The sequence below is a fragment of the Lygodium microphyllum genome, chromosome 19, assembly GCF_053477565.2.
Source record: "Lygodium microphyllum isolate KBCC chromosome 19, Lygodium_microphyllum_v1.1.10, whole genome shotgun sequence".
Lineage (NCBI taxonomy): Eukaryota > Viridiplantae > Streptophyta > Polypodiopsida > Schizaeales > Lygodiaceae > Lygodium > Lygodium microphyllum.
This window is the reverse complement of record NC_141153.1, coordinates 7,041,280-7,055,291: the sequence shown is the minus strand read 5'-3', so window position 1 is coordinate 7,055,291 and position 14,012 is coordinate 7,041,280. Positions and strand designations below refer to the sequence as shown.

General features: G+C 39.7%; 1 protein-coding gene across 1 annotated transcript in view; it reads right to left on the bottom strand.

Moving 5' to 3' along the window:
• Window positions 1-4,514: 4,514 nt before the first annotated feature.
• The window catches only part of LOC148019528 (Transducin/WD40 repeat-like superfamily protein), a 162,418-nt gene continuing 152,920 nt past the window's right edge, over window positions 4,515-14,012 (bottom strand). Inside the window, exons 8-12 of the mRNA XM_087701021.1 lie at window positions 6,045-6,155; window positions 5,750-5,931; window positions 5,533-5,654; window positions 5,355-5,431; window positions 4,515-5,231 (exon numbers count right to left, since the gene is read on the bottom strand). Coding sequence (XP_087557147.1) covers window positions 5,112-5,231; window positions 5,355-5,431; window positions 5,533-5,654; window positions 5,750-5,931; window positions 6,045-6,155 — 612 coding nt within the window. The 3' untranslated portion in view covers window positions 4,515-5,111. The remainder of the gene's footprint in view (window positions 5,232-5,354; window positions 5,432-5,532; window positions 5,655-5,749; window positions 5,932-6,044; window positions 6,156-14,012) is intronic.

The following is a 14,012-nucleotide window of genomic DNA, read 5'->3' as shown; positions in this document are numbered from 1 at the left end:
GATCAAATGTAGTTAGCTTTGCTAGCACCTTTCTAACCCTCCTAAAGATGGCATATTTTTGCCCTATAAATCCAAAAATAACCACTATTTTAGCAATAAGCTAGTCTAACACAAAATCCAGCAATACCCAACATTCCAATGTCGACAAAACAAGATCACATGTTTGCTAGTCTAGATTGATCTCATGTTTGATAAAAGTCCACACGTTATAAGAAATATCACTTAAAGTTTCATGCATCACCTAGTAAAGCTTGTTTTGAACCAGTCTTCTCATGCATTCCTACTCTGTCTAGTAGATTCATCACTTGTCTCTAGCATTTATGGCCTTCTCTACATCCCACACAATATGTCTAATGGTTTCTTCTTCTCCTTTACAAGAGACAGAGTAGGGCAACATTCATATATTTGATTTTGTCTTTAGTAGGTAGCTTCTTGGCCAATACTCTCCATAGATTCAAATTAAATAATGGTGAGGAGGACTGCATCCTTTTAAATATTTTCTTTTGAGTCATTATGCTACTTCTTGAGTCAAATTGCTTTCACATTTCCTTTGCTATGAGGATCTAATGATCATGGAATATATCAAAGTTGGGTACTTTTCTCAACCTTAGAGCTTGCTAACCATTCTGAGTCTGCATCCACTACAAACATTGGAAGACTTTGCAATGCAAGTCTATGAGCCAATTATCCTTCCTACAAAGTATATGACTTAATCAATCCTTTTCTTCCTCAATGACCCCAAATCTTTCCATTGTCCCATTAGCTTTCAATAGGTCTAATTGAGCCGGATCCCAAATGTCTTTCTACCTCTTGATTACTTTCTTAATCAAAGGCTGACACTTCAAAGGTTTGATAAATAAATCATGAAAAGCCTTTAATTGTAACTGATTATCTTGATTTAATTGTAACATTTGATTTTAATCAAAATTGTATTGCTTAGAAGATCCCACACACCAAGGTGGCCCCATATGTTGCCAACTACTTTATTATATCTAATCAAAATGAAGAATGGAAATCTAAGGCTAATGTCGATCAAAACATTTTAGCAATTGGGATATAAGCTAAGTGGATTTTTGTTAGATTGCCGCCAGAACATGACCTCCCTTGGGTGGAGGGAAAGTCAGAACAATGGATTTCTATTGGATTACCGCCAGAACATGACCTCCCTTGGCTTGAGGAAAAGTTAGCTCTTCCCATTGTTATTGCATGCATTTCCTCCTCGTCGTCAAAGGACCATAGTAAGTTCTTAACACATTTAATCTCTACCAACAAGACTTTGAAAAGAGAAAACAAAAGCATTCAAAATTGTAATTGACATAAGAATTGACGAGTGAATTTCCAAATTCTTTCTCCTATTCAACTTCTCAAGGAATTTCTACAATAGCCAATCATAACATTGTTTCGTAGTAACACCAATCCCTAAGGGGCGTCCAAGTATATGAAAATTTGTTCTTTTTCAATAACTTTGAAGCCAAGTTGAGCCACTTCACCTAATCATCACCATAATCCAAAAGTGCCATATCTATCTTTTCTTTACTGATTTATTGATGCAAACAATGTGGAGAATTCATTACATATTGCCTTTAGTTCATCCAAGGATTGTTGCTCCATTGCAATGTTGTCTAGATTGTCATTTTCGAACATTTAAGAAGTGACCTAATGACTATCAGGCAAAGGTAAAATTTTTATTACACCATATTGAACTTTGTAGTCTATATGCATAAGAAGGGGTTGAGTAACAAGGGCAAACAATACAAACAATGGTCAAGTCATTAAACTATAGGGCCTTGACTATGTTCAAAAGACTTGTCCCAAGCTGCATCACTTCACATTCATATTAATAAACTAAGACCTATATTGCAGTTCCAAAGCATAATCAATTCCAAAAATTAGATTTAGGATGATATCATGGAATTTTTGTGAGTGGTTGAGCAATATATATTTGGGGTAGGATATACTTGTTGTGCAAATCCATAGCTTCAAACAATTTAATATGCAATATTTAGCATGATAAGTGGCCTATAGCGCTTAGGTTTCCTCCAAATGGTCTCCTCATCTCATGAACCATTATCATCTTTCATCATGACTATTGTGTTGCAACATTGTTTTGCCTTCAAGGTTTGAAAGAACCCTTGCTAAGATGATCCCCCTTCCACCACGTAGTGAGCTTTCAATTGAATCTTAATAGTTGAAAATTGATTAACTTGTCAATAATGAAACCTTCAACGTCTTATAGTAGGCAAAGTAGATGATCGTCACCAAGAAGCAAATAAGAGAATTAAGAATTTAGAATACAACAAAACAACAAAACTACATCAAATACTTGTCAACCCATTTGAGCTTTATATCTCCCATACTTATACACCTAGTGGTAATTTCTTGAATACACATATCCTAGTACTCTATCAAGTCTGTGTGCTAATAACATTCTCTACACTTTGCTACATGAATAGACAAATGCTCTCTTCGAGGAAGGACAAGTCTCTTACAAAAATCAACATACATGCACATAATACTATGATATGGTTAGAAATTAGGTATTTAAATAGTACCTTGCACCTATGCTTAGGATCCATCCACTCAAACCTTACCACATGCATAAATCCTATCGAGTCTTAAAGCACACCACCTATTGCCAACATGCCTCTTATGCCATGTAAATAACCTTTGATTAAGGTCCATTAAATCAATTACGTTATCCCACTCCTATTACTAAATGCATTCCGTACCACATGCTCTTCAATTTTACTTCCTGATCCATGTGACTTTTTTTGCTACTCAATCATCATGTTCCTAATCCCAGTATTTTGGCATCTTGTTGAAATATTGAGGAGATAAACTAATATGACATTCATCTCCTCTCCACCAAGACAAATATGGGCCACAATAAAAAATACTTAAAACATCAACACAAGTTTTAACTAATTCTTTAATCATCACAAAGGTACCCCTACCTCTACTACACGCACTTGAAAAGACTTTCCATCCATCCATTGCGAAGGTGAAGTTGAGGCCACACTTCATCTCTTGTAAGGCAAAGATGTCTTGTTGCCTACACTTGATATAAACATGAACTCTCATTTTTCTTTTTGCACAAAAACCCCTAAATTTCCAATTAATCAATGTTATTTTCTTTAAGATTATTCATTGCAAATGTAAATTTACACATGGGGGGTCAAGATCACCTACCAAACCAATAGGTTTGCCTTTCTTGCAAGTTTTTTGAGTGATGTTTTCTCATATCCTCCCTTAAATTCTTATCTTCTTTGTCACTATCCTCTACTATCACGAACCCTTCTAACTTGTGTTTCTCTACAACATTACCAAAACGGCTCCAAATCACTCCTACTCATGCTTCCAACTATTTTCCGTGTTAGCATTCTTAGCTCATAAAGTGAATTATTTATCACTACTCTCAAGCTTCTTAGCCGTAGGCCTTTGAATTATTGTACCTTTGATTCCTCTGACTGAGCATTTCATTGCATCTTCTTAGGGCATGCTCTTATAAAGCACCCACACTCATAACAATGGTAACATGTCCACGAACGGAGAGAAATTAACATCACACAATCATGAATCCCCTACCCTATAGTTCCCAACTCTTCAAGGGACTCCATCCTTTGATCCCACAATATGTAGACTCTCATTTCCACCTTTGGGTTAGACAAAAGAAGAGGTGCCATGCAACAAATTTTCCCAAAGCTCCTACCAAGCTTCTAATTTTAGTTTCAAACAATGCATGCAAGTTTGAGAAGGAAATCCAAGCAAGGCATTTTTATAGGAGCATCTTCTCAATTGAGAAGGTGGCCAACCATGGTAAGCTATACACCAAGTTTCCTCTCAAACCAACAAAGCAAGAAAGTGCCCAATCCATGAGTCCCACAATAACTTGGTAAAATCCTTTGCTAATATATTTGTAGCATTTAAGAAATACATACTTGGTGGGTATCAAGAACCAATAGTTGAAGTTTTCATCAATGGGGACCACAAGAAGACACCACAAGTGGCAAAATGGGAACATTGAGAGCATATAAATTGCAACGGTAATATAAGATTAGCTCTAAATACATTCTTTTTAGTTCCTACAAGATGCTTCTTCCTTGCCTCACTAATTTTTTATATGTCTAAGACCAAGGCTACTACAACAATTTCGAAGTTGGCCGCTCTCTTTGGCATGAAGTAGCATATGTTTCTACCACTATCCATGCTTCATCATTGGTCTTTTGGGACTTAGGAGAAGCACCTACCTCTTATTGCTCATCCCCTACCCTTTCCCCCACATGCATGTGCAAGACAATCATCAAGTTCCTTAGCGAATTTCATATAGAGCAAGGATTTCTCACCAAAGCTTTCCCCAAAGCTATAAGTCTAAAAAGCTTTGAATATATTACAACAAAAGAAAGCGTTGTAGTTTTGTTAAAAAAATCTCTATGTGAATGCCAAAACCAATGCATGAGAGAGAGAGAGAGAGAGAGAGAGAGAGGATAATAAATAATCATAAAGATGACAACACTTCTATTTCAAGATGACAAGCATAAAAGTGTATATCATCCTACAATAAATGCTTGAAAGCCACTTAGCTAACAATCATTCCATGCTCATCACAAGAGAAGATTGCCAAGTAATTTCAATGCATTGCTATCTCAATAAATAGAAAGTTGTTTTCCGATTTTAAAAAATGGTTGAGGAAATCACTGGGAATAAAATACTTCTTGATTGCTAAGGCCTTCCCTATAGGAGTGGAAGTCGAAAAAGGTAAGCAAAAGCTTGAGAAATATCCAAAAGTCACTAGGTGATTATATCCTTCGAGAGTATGTGGCCAAGACATAAGGAGCAGGTGGGAGCATTAGGATGAGGTGCAAGCTGCATGTGATAGCATGCATGCATTTTTGAAGGGAAATTGTCACATGCATGTAGATCGTTTGCAACAACAACCGGGAAGCCTAAGATCACTTGGGAGGGAAGTGGTTACGATTATTATTATTATTATTATTATTATTATGACGTCACCCACATCCACGATAGCTGCTGAGCAGCCGCCGCCGCCGCCGCCGCCCTACAATCGAATCCCGCCCGCGGGCGGCGGGGGGATTGCGGGGTAGGTACTCTCGTCACCGAGAAGGACGAGCGTTGGCCCGTTTCCATACAATCACAGTACCTTCACAATCGGAGGAGGCTAATAAGTTCTCACCGTGGTTCCACGATACGCTGATTACGGGCGCGCTGTGTCCCTGCACGAGTTATGACATTAAACGCGAACAAAAAGCAGCAGCCCCAGACGATGGACTCCATGAGCCCTGAGTCCTCCCCTAACTTCTTGGCGCTATGAATCATGACGGATTGAGAATGCAAACCTGCAGCTTGTTGACACAGGGATGTTTGGGCCGCGTGAAATCGTAGAAGTACACATTCCCATCTTCACTCCCACAAACTGTCAATATACAGGTTCGTTCAGTACTAGCGAAACTTTACTTGGGGCTGATTGTTAAGCACTTGAAGCAGAATATCAGAAAGACTCCGAAAGTTAGAAACCTATGAGCTCTCCTTTTTCCAATGAAAGAAGAGGACAAAATGATGCATGTATATTTCTCGCCCAAGGCGTCAGCTGAAGTGAGAATCGGAGCGACAAATAACCGTGGATTTCCAAAGCAACACTGTCACCATAACCAAATTTCCTTCAACAAGTGTGCCAATGGTGTAACCGCAAACAATGGCCTTCTCAATCACTCACAAGTAACTTGAGCATTACCTGAAAAACCTTATGCTTCCATCCTGGGTAGTGGCAAGTAAAACCGGACCATTTGCTAAGAGGGAAAATATCTTGTACTGAACATTCATGACTGGATATTTTCGATGAAGACCTAGGCGGCATCTATGTGCATGTGAGAGCTCCCCATTATGGGAATTTATTTTTATACTATGAATATTTCCCTGAAACAAACAAGGGAAACAACAATAGATGCCCAACAGCCTTGATATGAGGAAGACATTCTCCGCAATTTATCTACAATCCTCTTTATAATCAGCTGAGTGGCGTTTCTCACCTGAGCATCACCGGCAAAGACGACATGACCAGTATGATCAATGTCAATCGACATAATGTTGCTTTCGAGGCGAAGTTTGTATAACAGGCGTCCAGTACTGAAGTTAATCACCTGAAGCCAGCATCTCATCTTGTCATTCATACATTAGAATCACTCGCTAGAGTTGAAATTGTAGACCTGAATCCACACATCAATATTTGTCTCACACACGCGTCATTTCCTCTGAGGTACACAATCACCACACATGAATAACTAATCAATATTTCAGAAAGACAAATTGATGTCTAAAATTATCTTAAAGAACTTTCTTTTTGACTAACTACCTGCAAAACTACGAAGAGCATGCTTGTATGTTGCATGACAGGTACTAGGGACAGGTAAGCAAGATCGGCGTTTGATCCAGTTCTTTAAGGCACATGAGGAGAAATTTTGAAAATCTTTCCTCTGAAAACTCCAGAGGATGAGAAAACTCATGCAATCGATGACTGAAACTGTACACAATAGGGTTTATAACTTGATGGCCCTTTAAGAAAAGAAGCTCTCAGCAGAAAAAATTAGAAGGCCAAAATATTAGGGGCAAGACTGGAACTTACACAAATGGAATTCAGATTGTAGAGTTGAGGGCTCTAAGAGTAAAGGCGGATGCCACTCCTGCAGTGTTTGAGGACCTAGGACGAGGGAACCATTCTGTTGAGAGTTCAGACATAAAGCCTGCTTTGAAAGGATGACTTGAAGCTGCTTACCTTCTACACGACTATTAAACACCCTGAGCTATATAGTTGGATTGTGCCAACCATTAATCTGAAACCTTTGACGTCCAAGAGTAGCCTGAGTAATTCCTCTAATCATCTTCTCTCCTTGCTGAAGTGCTTGAATGGACTGGCCCTACAATGCTTGATTGTCATGGAGAGAACTAGGGAGAGAAAAAGAGGAGAGAGAAGACTGCAGAAGAGAGAGAAGAAATGTAGAAGAGAGAGAAAGAGAGTGATGAGGAGAGAGAAAGACAAGACGAGAGAGAAGACAGCCATGAAAGCTGGAGAGAGGGAGAAGATGAAGGAGACTTGTATTATTATAATCTGATGGTCAAAAATCCCGTCCCTTACACATTTTATACTGGCTAATACCATATTGGGGTATATAAGAATTTCCCATAAGTTTGGGACACATGGTTAAATCTTTGGATTTGTCATAACTTGAATACTATAACTTCAAATTGAGCGCTCTATAGCTCAATAGATTCTATTTTTCAAACGCTTTCCAATGATAGGTGACATCATATGGTTTTGAGAAACTTATGGGCATGTTATCCGGGGGCCACCTTTTTGGTATTCAAAAAATGGGAATTGGGAGATTCCCAAACTCACTAATATTGTGTTGGCTAATGTAGCTGGTATTTTATCCTCATTATTTTATTTACCCTCTCTTACATTCTATCCCTACCCAAAGGTTTTTGCCCTCAAAAAACAAATTGGGCACTTATTACAAAAAGATAGAGTAGAAGCTAATCAAAGTACTACTCTGCTGCAGACATTACAAGGGTTATCTGATGGAATGACGGGTAATCGTTTATGTATAAAGCGTCATTGATCAAGTATGATATATAGGTATGATTGGGGAATGATAATTTTTAAATCTTGACCCATTTTCTCTAAGAAGATGAAGCCTGTACGGAGTGGACAACGTGATGTTTACTACAAGACCTTGCTGTAGTAAATCTGAAATAACTTTCTGTAGAGAACTCTGATCAAGGCATGCTACACAACAAAATGGAGCTCTTGGTAAGTGCTTTCAGCGCATGTAGGTTGGGTTTGGCTGTTCAGAGTTCAAAGTAAAATCTGGTGTAAAACAATAAGCTGTCTGCAATCTTCCATGCACTAAAATATGGCCATAGATAACCAATATTTAGCCAAAAGAGTCTACCAAAAAAAGAAATTGCTCGCAAGATGGATGCTGGTCTAAATGAGATCCCCAAGCAATCCATTAATCTCTTGGATCAAAAGGTATTCCATCATAATGATTGTCCAAGAGAAGAGAATGCCCATCCACCACATATTCCAGTCCATCCAGGCCAAATGGATATAAGGAAATATCCTCATAATCAAGTCCATAATCACATCCATAATCTCTTGGATCATAGGGAAGCATAATGCCATCTTCATCTTCATGTATGCCCAAATCATGTATTACATCATCGGACATATACTAGTTATCGTAACCATGATCAAGGTACTCATTATCAAATGCGTTCAATGGCTGTTGTAAATTTTGATTAAGTGTAAACCGATGTTCAAGAAGGTCATCATGAGGTTTCTCCAAGAGTCTAAAACCTTCAGCATAACCATCTACATCTGTGAGTGCCTCATGTGATTCTTCAGCTGATATGTCATGAGCTTATACATCTTGCTCTTCACTGTTCCCTTCTTGTACATCTTGGTCTTCTTGCTCTTTTCCCTTCACTTCAATCTCCAAACATATATTCGCCTTAAGCGTGTCCATGGTGGCTCTCATTTGGCGCATTTCCTTCATCATCTTAGCATGATTTTCCTTCATCATCTCAACATGCTTTCTAGCATTATTTTCCTTCATCATCTCAACATGCTTTTTTATACTGTGTACATCTTTTTGTTGATCATGTTGCTCATTATCCCCTTCTTGCTGTTCAGCTTGCTCATTGCTCTCTTCTTCAACATCAACACCTTGAAAAGAACTCATCATTACATTTGGGTGATCATGAGGTATGAATTGATTGGGATATAGGATACCATGGTAGTTATGAACTTGTTTCTCATCAAAGCTAAAAGAGTACTGATAAGCATAACCATTATTGTCATGTCCATAAGAATTGGGCTGTTGAATTAAGGAAGGTTCACATGTATAATCATGACTATGTTGCTGAAAAGGTGGATGCTCATTAGCATAAGCATGTTGCCCATGATAGCCATTCTGCTACCAAGGTTCAATGAAAGGATACTCTGCATTATGACATGGTACATCATATCTAAAAGCATTAACATGCTGTCCAGATATACTTGCATACTGCACATGTTCATTTGCATGTTGTTGCGGTCCATACTCATAAGATGCATGCAGATGATAGTGCGTACCATTAGCATATGCATGTTGGCCATAAGCATGAGCATCGGGTGCATAATGCCCATGAGAATACTCATCATGACCATAATACTCATCATGTTGTTGATAATACTCAGGGTGATGAGAACCTATACTTGATTCAAGTCTTGCTCCTTTTTCTCTGTCCGCCTTCATAAGAGCAATATACTGATCAATTAAAGCTCCAACTTTATCAATATTAGCCTGTGTTTGAAGCCAACCTTGTTCAGTAGAGCTGGAGCTATTTATCTCAGTTGCCATTGTAATCAAGTTGCTTTCAGAATATTCCAAAGCATGGCAGAAGCCATCTACAGCAATATCATGTGATCACGAATCCTCAAAGAATGCAAAGGTATCTCGTGGTTCTTGTACCAAGCTTTACAGACAAGAGATACGCTGCTCCAGTCCTTGTCTGTGCTGGTGAATTTCAGGACCTCAATCTACTGGTTAATTTTGTAGTTGCATCAAGCTTGCATTTGATCAGACCGATGGCATTATCAATGCAGGATAAGTCTTCAGAAGTCCGAAAGGCTGCTGGAAGTTGTTTATTGGAACTTGCCAAGGCCTGTGGACCAGAACAGGCCAGCAAACAGTAGGAGATCTTCAGGGATTTGCTTTAGCTGCAGTACAGCCTATATTGGATCATCGGCAATCATTAGACATTGCAGACTCAGCACACACACTGAAATCGTTTATTTCCCTGTTGTTAGGTGCAGAACTGCCTTTTACATATCCATTGCAACACTTGCTGACATGGCATGATTGCATAGTTGAAACTGCAAAGTTATTTAGCTCTGACAAGCTGCACCGTTCATCTGTATTTGGAGTTTCCTTGCCTAAGTTTAGTAACTTAATATCTGCCACTAAAGAACATGTATTTCCATTCTGACATGGCATGATTGCATAGTTGAAACTGCAAAATTATTTAGCTCTGACAAGCTGCACCGTTCATCTGTATTTGGAGCTTCCTTGCCTAAGTTTAGTAACTTAATATCTGCCACTAAAGAACATGTATTTCCATTCTGCTTTCACATGCAGGGTGATCTTTCACATCTTCATGCTCAGCAATGGATGGTCCCTTGATACTAGAAGATGAAGATTGCTACTGTATAAAGGACTCCTGACCTCCTAAGAGTGAAAGCCCCTTATCTTGAGGCCTTCTTGATAGGCATTCCAATGAATTCCAGTGAGCTGCTAAGTGTGCATGTTTTCCTTGACTTCCCAAACATCTCATTGACCCATCATCATCTTTGTTAGGTAGGCCCCTCTCCTGCTGGTGGAAACTGTTTGGTGGTCCTCAAAAATCACCTGCACAACAACAATCTACCCAGCAGCAACCACCTCATTGCTGATGCTTCAAGGCAATGCATCTGCTTCACTATAGCAGAACATCACCAGTATTGGTACATCCAACACACTCAATGTTGTACAGGGTATTTCTTCACTTGGTGGTATGCAAGGTACTGGCATGGGCACATTACATCAGAACAGTATGCCACTTTTCACACAAAGCAATTTGACTGCTTTGCAAACAAATGTTGCTTCTATTCAGCAGCATGTAGTAGTGCCATTTTCTCCTGTAGCCATTTCATCAACCAGTTCTTCCACACAAACTTGCATTTTCTCTGGACGATTCTTTCATGCAGCTACACCTTTGGAATCTCTATCGGATAGTCCTACTTCATGGAACTCTTCCCAAGCCCGCTTTAATGGAGAAAGTGATCTTCTGTGGGGGCCCCAAGGAGAGGGACAAAGGGGTTGAGGATCTTTTACTGACACTACTTCAAGCTTTAGATGAGCTACCAGTTGATTTAGATGCATTAAAGACTTGCATGGGCGACATTTAATATGTCATCTGCAACAAGTGGACCAGTAGCACCACTTGCTCCAGGAGCTTCAACAGCATCTATTTCAGTTTCGAGTCAGGAATTAACTGGGTTTGTGATGCCTTTACTTCTGCCCATTTGAAAGCACGTCTAATGATACAACAAATGAGGAAGTCTTCTGACACTTATTTAGCTTGCAAACACCTGTCCAGCAATACTAACTCTATTTTCAGAATCTGATTCAAGTATGTCTGCAGTGCCCTCGGTGTCACCATCAAAGTACCTGTCTGCAATGTTAGCATCAGAGTATATGTCTGCAATGCCATCATCAGACTATATGTCTATGATGTCATCAGCAGGGAACAACAATCCTGTATCAACTGTTTCATCCATGTTGAATGTACCACATAACAATCACCATGGTTCTCAGTCAAAATTGTCACAGGTTGATTGCTTTAAGCAGCTTGCCGGCTCAGCTAGCTATGGCTCTACATCATGCACACTGCAGGGCATGGAGCTTTTCAAAGCCTGCATCACATCAAGAAGTAGCTATCCAGTGAACAGCCTTAGCTGCTTGGCATGGGTGCAAAGGCTATTAGGAGAGCTTTCAGGACTGTGTTTTTCATGCTGATATTAACAGCATCATTGCTGCTGTTATCAGCTTCCCTTCTGGTGTCTGTGATAGATGTGTTTTTCATGCTGATATTAACAGCATCATTGCTGCTGTTATCAGCTTCCCTTCTGGTGTCTGTGATAGATGTCGTAGCTCTGTGCTTATTGCTTTCGACATTCGCTGTCACAACTCTATAGAAACAGAATTTGTATCCTTTTTCATTAATTTGTCCATATAATGATTTATTAAATTTATTTCCTTTGCACTAATTAGATATAAAGAAAAGTGCATTGGAGTTGGCCACTGATGAGTGGTCATAGGTTATGGTGGACCCACGCGGTGGGTTAGAGAAAAGATAGTTCACACTTCCACCTATATGGCCCGATTGGGCGCGTGCGACCAGAACTCACGCATATCAGGGTTAGACTCGCACACAGAAAGGATTGATGCCTTGAAGTGTGGGCTAGATCCACCAGAACAGACAGTTACAATCAACAAGATGGCATGATCATGAAATGCTTGTATAATGTGCATGTGTGGGCTGAAAGCTTGAAATGCACATTTCTTTGCATAGGAAAGTCACATGAAGATTCTGATACCGTTTTTGCGATGTACACCGAAAAAGCTTTCATATGACACCCATATTGGTGGGTCCCTAAATTTTAGGAGGTCCCTAAAATTTAGGAGCCTCGAATTAGCCTAAAAATGCTAGTCCTAAAAAATAGGGATGCCATTTTAAAAATAGTAAGTTCTGTACTCTGACTGTGCTTACTAAATTTGGTTGTTTCTATTCTTGACAGTATTCAGCCCAAAAAGGAAGGCCATAGAGAAGAGACAAGTGTCAAGACACTTGTCACACAAGTTTCCAAGTGTCCCACCACTTGTCACATCTCATGACAAGTGGCTGGACACTTGTCTTGTGCTACTTCACTTTCCCCTTTTGTACTAGCTCTTCCCTCTCCTATAAATAAGAGCTCGTTTTTCTCCATTCAGCATCATTTTTCTTTGCTGTAAACTCATGTACAACACCCACAAATAGCCAGAAACTGGCCCCATCCATCCCCATCATCATCCCCCACTTCTCCATTATCAAATTTCTCCATATTCCCTCTTCTATCACTGCTGTTTTACAGGACAGCAAATTGTCACATCTCATGACAAGTGGCTGGACACTTGTCTTGTGCTACTTCACTTTTCCCTTTTGTACTAGCTCTTCCCTCTCCTATAAATAAGAGCTCGTTTTTCTCCATTCAGCATCATTTTTCTTTGCTGTAAACTCATGTACAGCACCCACAAATAGCCAGAAACTGGCCCCATCCATCCCCATCATCATCTCCCACTTCTCGATTATCAAATTTCTCCATATTCCCTCTTCTATCACTGCTGTTTTACAGGACAGCAAGCCTGTAAATTCATTACAGCACCTCCTTCTCAAGCTCTTTCTTCCATTTTAGCAACAAGAAGCAAGCCCTATCCATGTACTACTGTTCAACGATGGAGAAAGGCTGATTTTCCATCTTTCTTCTCTCATACTGTAAAGAAATCAGTTCTTATCATTGCATAATAGATAATGCATGTGTGTTTGTACATCTTTGCATGATCTTGTGAGAGTGAGAATTACTTCTCCTCACTCTCAAGTCGATTGTAACTGAGCTCTTCCTAAGGGACTTGGGTTGAGCAGAAATACATTTCTTCGGGGAGGGGGGGGTTTGCCCATCTTTAACCCTCAATCTTGTCTCCATTACTTTTACATTTTCATGGCTGTAATTTTGTAAGTAATTTTAATTTTCAACTTTAAGTGTTCATTCTCTTTTATATTAAATGTGACATTAATGTGACATTAAGGTCACAAACATTAAAACATTAATGTGACATTAAAGTGACATTTAATGTGACATTAAGGTAAATCAAGGGAAACATGCACGAGGACGACCGTCCGGGCTCTTGGGCGCCCGAACGGGTTTTAGGGGAGTCTAGAACCAAAGAGAGTCCAAGAATAGTAGGACTCACCAAGGTTTGACGGCTGGCAATCGGATCACGATGGTCTGGCCAACAATATACTAGGCAAGGCTGGGAGGTGAAGAAATTACTCGTGCTCATTCATCCCGACTGCTTTCTCTGGCTTTTATGGTCTTCTTCAGAGTCATCTGTCATTGGTATCAGAGCCGACGGGTCTCGTTTTGTGGATCCGTGAAGCTGTTCGAAGAGAAGACGGAGCAGACGGGTTTTGCTCAGTTGACCCGTGAAGTCGTTTGTTTTCGGTGCCCTGGTAACAAGTCGACGGATCTCGCCTCGTCGACTGACCCGTGAAGCCATTTGTCTAAGGCGCCTTGGTAACACGTCATACTAATTTGATGTAAGGTTTATCTTCGCCACGTCACGTATTTTATGACGGGGGAGCTATCTTTTACATCGAAC